General features: G+C 36.6%; 1 protein-coding gene across 3 annotated transcripts; it reads right to left on the bottom strand.

The window, feature by feature from the left end:
* Positions 1 to 460: 460 nt before the first annotated feature.
* On the bottom strand, positions 461 to 7591 carry odad1 (outer dynein arm docking complex subunit 1). Of its 3 annotated transcripts, none has more exons than XM_028001777.1 (15): positions 7429 to 7591; positions 6597 to 6678; positions 6387 to 6489; positions 6112 to 6292; positions 5901 to 6026; positions 5672 to 5785; positions 5477 to 5544; positions 5216 to 5400; positions 3707 to 3841; positions 2743 to 2825; positions 2386 to 2557; positions 1666 to 1829; positions 1492 to 1592; positions 1317 to 1407; positions 461 to 1190 (listed from the first exon to the last, which is right to left on the bottom strand). In XM_028001777.1, exons 2-15 carry the CDS (start codon positions 6661 to 6663, stop codon positions 1143 to 1145), a joined length of 1638 nt encoding a protein of 545 aa, XP_027857578.1. In that variant the 5' UTR covers positions 6664 to 6678; positions 7429 to 7591; the 3' UTR covers positions 461 to 1142. The 3 variants fall into 3 exon arrangements, with proteins under 3 accessions (XP_027857578.1, XP_027857580.1, XP_027857579.1); XM_028001779.1 differs by having other exon boundaries at positions 2386 to 2554; XM_028001778.1 differs by having other exon boundaries at positions 6597 to 6675; positions 7429 to 7571.
* Positions 7592 to 7980: the final 389 nt, after the last annotated feature.

Here is a 7980-nt window from a genome sequence, read left to right as displayed (position 1 = left end):
GTATCTGAGCTGTAACTTCCTGGATATGTCTTGACATTTTGCTGTTCGTCCATATTGAGAGGACTCAGTTGAGGCAGGTTGGGCATCTGGTTAGCTGAGAGAAGTTCCTTTCCATGAACTATATTACATCTCACTTTGACCTCATTATGCAAGAACTTTGTTTGTGGATGTTCCCCTGAACTACCAACTGTACCATTAGACTCCCACTGGCAGAATATGCTTATACCTACCCTTCATTGGGTAGATATAAGCATAGATATAAACAGCAATTTTTATTTTGCAGTTTCTGAAAATGTTCTCTATATATCAATGTCTTATATTCTTTCTTCTGTCTGTCTACTGTGCCACCACCAGGTGGAGCCAAACTGCTTTTGAAACATTTTGATTCTACATAAATCAAAAATAGTTTTACCGTGCCTTCTGCTTTCTCAAAATTATAGAAAACACACCAATGAGGCCATCATTTTATAAGTTATTTTATATTTTGTAATTCGTTTGGAACACAAATCTCTCCATAAGGTGAAAACAATATCAATATTCTTAAACACACTAACACAAAGCTAAAAATTACAACACACATTAGCCACAACTACAAAAAATGTAACAATCACATACTTTGTAAATGACTATTTTCACACTTTTGAACATTTTTTAAAAGTTTAACATTGCAAATGTTTTTTGAAAAATTAAAGTTTCAATCTAATATTACAAAATCAGAAGCTGAAAGAATACAGTTAATCAGAAATTATATTTTCTTTTACATTTTTGCTGCTGATTTTAATCAAAGACCAGATACAGGTGTCTAACTGGGAAAAAGGGAATTTTAAAGATTGCTTCAGTGAATTCAGATTGTGTGCACAGCAGAACTATTAAGACATGAAACTGCTGATAAGCAGTCAGTTTATAATTGAACAAACCTTGTCTGATATTTCAAATACATTTCGAATATGAGTGGGTCATGCTGTATACACAGTGCTGTCTCTTGGAAAATGGCTGATAAGTCTGATTAAAAGCAGCATCAACAATGAAAATTTTAGTTTTGAGCTTGTTAAGGTAAATTAATTATTAAGGATCCTCCACAGAACACTGCTTATACCGCATGAGTCCATCCTCCTGGATGTGCTGTTTGCCACTAAAGCTTGTTACAGACTTTTGTAGCTTAAGTGACTCCTTGATGACCACTCTGCTTTCTGAATCAAGGAATCATATAAAGAAGATCAGTTAAGCTGTTCAGAAAAAGACTAAACAAAAAACATCTCTTCATATTGGTCATCTGCAGCCATTTCAGGCTAGATTTGTGGCTTTATTGAACTGACCCGTCTCATTATTTTCCTGCAAAGCTCCTCATGTGAAAGTGGCCGGTCGTCCTCATCAGTGATAGGAGGCTCTTCTGGACCAGAATCCAAACTGATGGGTAAAACAAAACAGAGCCGTGAGCATCATGCGTTTATATGCTCAAATTTATCCTCCAAAGCAAACTACAAGGCCGACCTGCTAAGAGATGTGTGGACACTGAGTTCTCGCTTGAGGTCAGGATTTTGACCTAGAAAGTTTCTGGCCAGATCGGCTGCATCGAAGTCGTCTTTCAGTTCCTGCACAAAACACATGATTTCTTACAGGTTGAGGATCTGCAAACACCAATAATACTTTCAAAACTGGCACAACCTTAAACTTGAGGAAAGCCTGCACAGAGAGCAGCTCATTGGTCTTCTCCTCTATGAGATCCAGGTATGTTATGATGTTGCTCTCTGTGATCCCAGAAGTGAATCCCAGCCTTTCCTCCACTGCTGCGTAGTCACACCCGACCTCTTTGAAGATGTTGTCCACCCCTGACGGATGAAAAGAGCATGTTTGAGAACTACCTTGATGTATTTTTATTTCTCTACATCACATGCAGTATGATGATTGTGTTTAGTTTTTTTTTTTTTTTTAACCCCTCCAGGGGGTCTTTTGTGGGCTCTAGTGTCCCTTATATGACAGTAGGCTGACAGGAAACGGGGAAGGGGGAAGACATGCGGCAAACGTCGTCGGGTCTGGGAGTCGAACCCGTGACGGCCGCGTCGAGGACTCAAGGCCTCCAAATATGGGTCGCGCTAACCACTACGCCACCACGGCACGCCCGATTGTGTTTAGTTTTTATATTGTTTTTTTACTCAATACAGACACATTTATCTTAGATTCATTAAGATTTTATGGGTCTTTATATCAAATTATATTTGAGAGCAACTCAAAACCATACACCTTTAATTACACATTGTTAATTTTATGTTATCAGTTTGATTTATTTTATTCGCTTTAACTTCATTGTATTGGTATCTGGTACTAGAAATCTTAGCAAAGCAGAGAATAAAATGTAAAGAGAAATAAAATAAAACATTGCTGAACCTTTTTTGATTTGATCCAGAATTGTGCTTATGGTGTCAGCTTGGCTTGCATAAGTTTCTGTTTGAGATTCAGCTTCGTTTATTTTTCCTTTCATGTCTTTCAGCAGAGAGAGATGCTTTTGCTCCTGCTCCAGTTCTTGTCGGTTAAACTTCTCCATCTCTTCCTTGATCTGCTGTGACACACAGACTTACTGTTACAAATCTCAAGGAAACAAGACACACCTTCTCTAGTTTATTTGTAACCTTGTTTTGTTACTAACCACGTTATAGTGTATGAAAAAAGTAAGCAGGCTACACTAAATATATATAAAAAGAAAAATATATTTTTTTAAATGTTAAAGCAAACCAGAAAAAATACCTTGTTGATCTGATCCTTCAGTTTCACAGTCTCACTGTTTTGCTCATTGACAAATTTGAGAAAGGCCAAGTTTCGGTCTTTAGCTACTCAACAAAAGAGGAATACATTAATAAAAAACAGAAATGTTAAATGCATTAAACTTTTCATTCATATACATATGCAGTCTATGAAAGTAATTTTGATCAAAAGTTTTCTGTGCTTTCAAAGTTATCTTTGGACTTTTGCAGCTTTATTATTTATTCTTCTCTCTAGATTATATGCATGACCAGGACAGAATATCTGGCAATGGAGGCTTAGAAATGTGGAAAATTGCTAAAAAATAAATTATGTGCCAAACAATTGATCTGACTGAAAGCTACACAGTTCGTCTCAGAATAGTTAATAGGTGATCAAATCCTGAAATGTATGTTTTTTTTCCCCTGTTCATTAAATGTAATAAACGTAAAAATGTTGATGTATTTTAATGATAGAATACATCATTAAACAGGATGTTCTTTAATTAGCTTGCTTTAGAGTTGAGTAAAAATCAGATAGAGGGTGCTGGAATGTACTTTTGTCATTTTTTTGTCCGAACTGATTTGGAGGTCAGAATTAACAGTCTTAGCCATAACAAACTTTTCCATATGAACAGTTCAGCCTGGACTGAACATAAATTAAAACAATGTCAAAGTCCAAAGAAAACATTGAAAGGCTTTAATACTCCTTAAGACCATTTGAAAAGCCAAAAAAACATTCAAATTAAATCAAGACTTTGCACTGCTTTGCTCACATCATTGCATAAACAGTGCATAATGTCATGCTGGTGCCTATTTAATTGAGGAAGCCTGTTGCAAGCATGACTGAAAAGTTACTTTTGTGGCTCAGACTGAAACAGACGACCATAAAAAATATTTACATTTGTTCCACAGTGAAACAGACTGTGTGAAGTTCTGTCTCTAAAAATAGGTAAGTATAAAAGTCTCACCCTCGATGAAACTATTGACCAGCTGGTCCAGGTTTTTCTCGCCCATTATTGCCTGGAGCTTTTCAAACGTGTCCTTCAAGTTCTCCACAGTCTGTTCTCCTGAGAGCATCTTGCTGAGTGCCTTTGCACCTGGCACTAATAAACAAAAATAATCAAAATCTGAGCCCAATCAACGGAGAATATCTTTACTCAGGTTCTAAAATTATTTTACCTCTATAAGGATATAGAAATACCCCTATAGTGATGACACTATATACATATAAAACACACAAATGCATATAAAAAGATTTTGACTGAAACAGTAAAGCTAAAGCTACCAGCTATTTCTTGAACATTTCAGGAGCTCACTAAGAAATTTACTTTCCTAGGTTCATAAAAAAGAACTTAAACTTACATTACCATGCAAAATTATTCATATACATTGAACTAATTCACATTTTGATCAATTAAAGCCATAATATTTTATTGAGATTTTATGTGTTACACCAGCAGCACAACCGTCTGTCAAACCCTTAGAGGATCACCGGTGAACAAACAGAATGTTGAAATCCAAGGAACACAGCAGACAGGCTGTGGGAAAGTTGTGATAAGGTTTAAAAAAGGGTTTGGTTATAAAACACAATCACAAGCTTTAGGCATTTCGTAAGAAGTCCAGTTTGCAGTTGCAGTTAAAACGGCAAACAAGTGGAAGAAGGAGATCCAGACCGGTGAGACAAAGCTCTTTGAACTCTTTGACCCACATACATAACACTATGTTTGAAAGAAAACAAATGCTACACATCACCTCAAGTAAACACCAATTTCTTAAAGAAACATGGTGAAGGCAGCATAATCCTGTGGGGAAGATTTTCTTCAGATGGGGTGGACAGGCTGGTCAGAGTTAGTGAAAAGTTTGATGGAGATAAATACTGGGGTGATCCTGTATTTATAAGTAACTGCAGAAGATGCTGGCATGGACAAAACCTGAAAACATGCAAAAAGAGATGGTTTACAATATCGAGACATAACTGATTGGAGAATGGCCCAGTCAAAGTCCAGACCTGAATCTTGTTGAGACTTCCCTCAGCCAGTCCGACTGAGCTTCAGGAATGTTGAAAAGAAGAATGGGCACAAATTCAGCTTTTAGATATGGAAAGCTGCTAGAGAATTGCAGTTCTAACTACAGTCAAAGATATTTCAGTAATGATCTGGCTCTAAGGGTCTTAATGCTAATGTACATCAAACTTTAAAACATTAAAAATAATGTTTCAGTTTTCTTCCACTTGTATTTTGTACTTTGTATTGGTCTATTACATAAAATCCCAGTAAAATACATTGAAGTTTCAGGTACGTTTCAGCCCAAGGACTTTAGAAAGTCACTTTCTAGTTTTATGTAGACTGAGGTAGTTTCTTTTATTTGTATTTTTCTCAGTGGCAGTAAAAAAAGCTAAATTGATAAGAATTGATTATACCATTTCAACAAATTCAGAGCAATACACAGAGTCATCTGAGCAGAAAGCATGGTCTTACATTGTCCTGGTGCCATTTTGTCATCGTAATACCCCAATTCCTCATTGCACTTGGTCATTATGAAGTTCTTCAGGGTAAACTCGTTTGCAATAAGCCTCTCAAGTTCTCTCATCTCAGTGTTGCACTGAATGAGGTCCTTCGTTGCCTTCTCTCTCAGCAGTTTCATCCTGGCCAGAGCCTCCTGCCTTTAGTACAGATTATAAAAATGAGCTTCACTTCACCCTGATTTGCTCCACGCCAAACTAAAATATTAAATCTCACCTGATGTCGTAAGCAGAAGTGGACAGCCTCGTCATTTCCTCAATGTTCTTACGGAGTTTGTGCACCTCCTAAAGCACATTTTATATCAGAGAAGAAGAAGAAAAAAAAACATACTGTCAGCTACACTGCAAAATAAATAAAACTACAAATATATTTTTGTTAATATTAGATTAAATAATTTGCATGGCCTCTAACCTTTGCTAAATTATTGCGCAGTTTCTGGAAATGTTCTCGTTCTATACAAAGAGTGCCCAGCTCCTCTTTCAGTTGGCTGTTTTTGGTCATCAGACCACTGAATTGAGTGGAAGCCTCAACACAAGGTATATGAAATATTTGAAGAAGTCAAAGACAAGAAAAACATACAGACAGCAACCTTTGGAAGCTTGCGTTACCAGTCTCATTTGTTATATTTTTTGTAACTTACTCTCTTCACATTGGATTCCATGTCGCGGATAATTTTCTTGACCTTCCGTGTCTTTGCACTTTGGGAAAGACTGCTACCGCCCCCCCCTTTTCTGATCTCTGCCAATCTCATCTCCATGTTCAATATCTATACACAGTACAGACCAGTGACATAAACTGTGGTTTGTTTGTCCAAAAATCAAAAGAAATCAAAAAATGAGAGAAAAAAAGACCTCTGTCTGCAGCTTTTTTTGGCATTCCCTCTCCTTCTCCATTTCTTTGTCTAGTGCTTTGTTCTGCTCTACCAAAGACCGGACCTCCTCTTGGTCCTGCTGTTGACGAGCCAAATTTTTGCGGGCATTAAGATTTCGAATCACCTCCTCTCGTTCTTTCAGCAGATTCCCAATTTCCTTCCTAGAAACAGACAGCAAAAAATACTTGAAAAGGTTAAGTGAAACACACACAGATGTGACAATCAAATTTCAACACGTTTCTGTTCTTTATTCACTCTTGCTTGCGGATTTGCTCCCGAGCCTGGATCTCATAACCCCGCTGGTCTCTTTGTTTCATGATCCTGTACTGATTTTGAAGTTCAGCAATCTCCAATTTTGCTTGACAAAATATCAGATAAACATTTTAGTATTTTGTGTGACATAACAAATGTTGAGAAAGCACTAGCATTTATAGCTGAATAACAATATATCAAGCAATAACATACCCACTTCATCGGCATCCATCTCAAGATTGTCCGAACGTCCACTCATGACAGACCTTCCCTGGGCCATTGTTGTGATAAGCTTCTTTAAAAAAAATAATAAAATAAAATAAATTAAATACTAGCATACATTCAAAACTAACACAACTAACTTTTTACTCTGACATTAACTAAGATTAAACTTTTCAGGTAACAACACCATAGGGATGTGCAGCAACCATGCTACTCAAGAGAAATAGGATCTCTAAGGGATAACAACTTTTTAGAGAGTGTATGCATACAATATTGAGCTTGTGTGCTCGTGTGTGTGTGTGTGTGTGTGTGTGTAATTTTCAGTCTATTTGTATCAAACTCAATATATTTTTTAATCTTTTCAGTTGAGTGTAGAATCAGTTTATCCTGGAAAGTGAACTGTTCAAATAGTATAAGGAAATGATGAGAGCATATAAACTTCTGACTGGAAATGTATATCTTTGAAAAATGACCATTAACCTATTAGTGAAAGCTAGACAAGACATTTGGCTAAATATACTTATTTTCCCATGCATTAGGCTCTTTGTAGAATGAAAATGTGATTAAGCTGTCTATTAAAAACCCATTTAAAAAAAAGAAAGAGAAAACCGCCTTTTAATGCATACCAAAATATCCAGGTTGTTTCACATTTAACATATAAGCTTACAACGGTTCAGCCATTAGCCTCTTTCGACGAGGATACATTTGCGGTTAGTTGTGCTAACGGCGCAAGAGCAACATACACCAATGGTAGCTGTTGTACAAGCTATAAAAGTCGTGTTATAGTGAGAGTGTTATAATAGATAAGCGAAAGAAAACTTACCTTAACAGCTGCGGGTCGTAACTAGGGTTTAAAACAACAACCAACAAAAACTTACAAACTTCCCCAGAGATAAGCAGCAGCTGTTAACAAGTTAACACAAAGTATATGAAACGGTTGCCGTTAACAAGTTAACACGTTGTTAACGGCAACCGTTGCTATGCAACAAGGGCTAATTTCTCCCTGGGCTGCGACTGTCAGGCGTCAGGCACAGCTATCAATGTCTGTCAACTTCCATGATTCCCTCCCTGATTAGTTATATTGACTTCTTAATGTTTTATCTTTTTAATCTACGAACAAAAACTGTAATTACAACAGACGATTCGTGATTTGTGGTATTTTGTGAGATTAGCTCCCCTTTCTCGTGGATGAAGATAAAATACATTTATGGATTTACCTCAATCTAAACTTTCTCCATCCAATCAAACTGAAGTTGAACAGTTTTCCAAAAAGAAAATGGACAAAGTTTATGTTCTTCAGAGGAATTTGTAGATGTTGTGTATTCATGCCTGTTATGCTATGTGCATCTAATACTGTCTAATATTATTTAGATTT

This window comes from Xiphophorus couchianus, chromosome 20 (genome assembly GCF_001444195.1).
Source record: "Xiphophorus couchianus chromosome 20, X_couchianus-1.0, whole genome shotgun sequence".
Taxonomy (NCBI): domain Eukaryota; kingdom Metazoa; phylum Chordata; class Actinopteri; order Cyprinodontiformes; family Poeciliidae; genus Xiphophorus; species Xiphophorus couchianus.
The sequence above is the reverse complement of the archived record's forward strand: the minus strand, read 5'-3'. Positions and strand labels throughout refer to the sequence as shown.

Excerpts from the sequence above, each read along its gene's own strand:
- odad1 (XM_028001777.1), bottom strand. The coding sequence starts at position 6,663 with ATGGCCCAGGGAAGGTCTGTCATGAGTGGACGTTCGGACAATCTTGAG. Across the intron at positions 2,826-3,706 it reads GGTCAATAGTTTCATCGAGG|CTAAAGACCGAAACTTGGCC; the intron begins GTGAGACTTTTA and ends TTTGTTGAGTAG. Across the intron at positions 1,593-1,665 it reads AGGCTTTCCTCAAGTTTAAG|GAACTGAAAGACGACTTCGA; the intron begins GTTGTGCCAGTT and ends TGTTTTGTGCAG.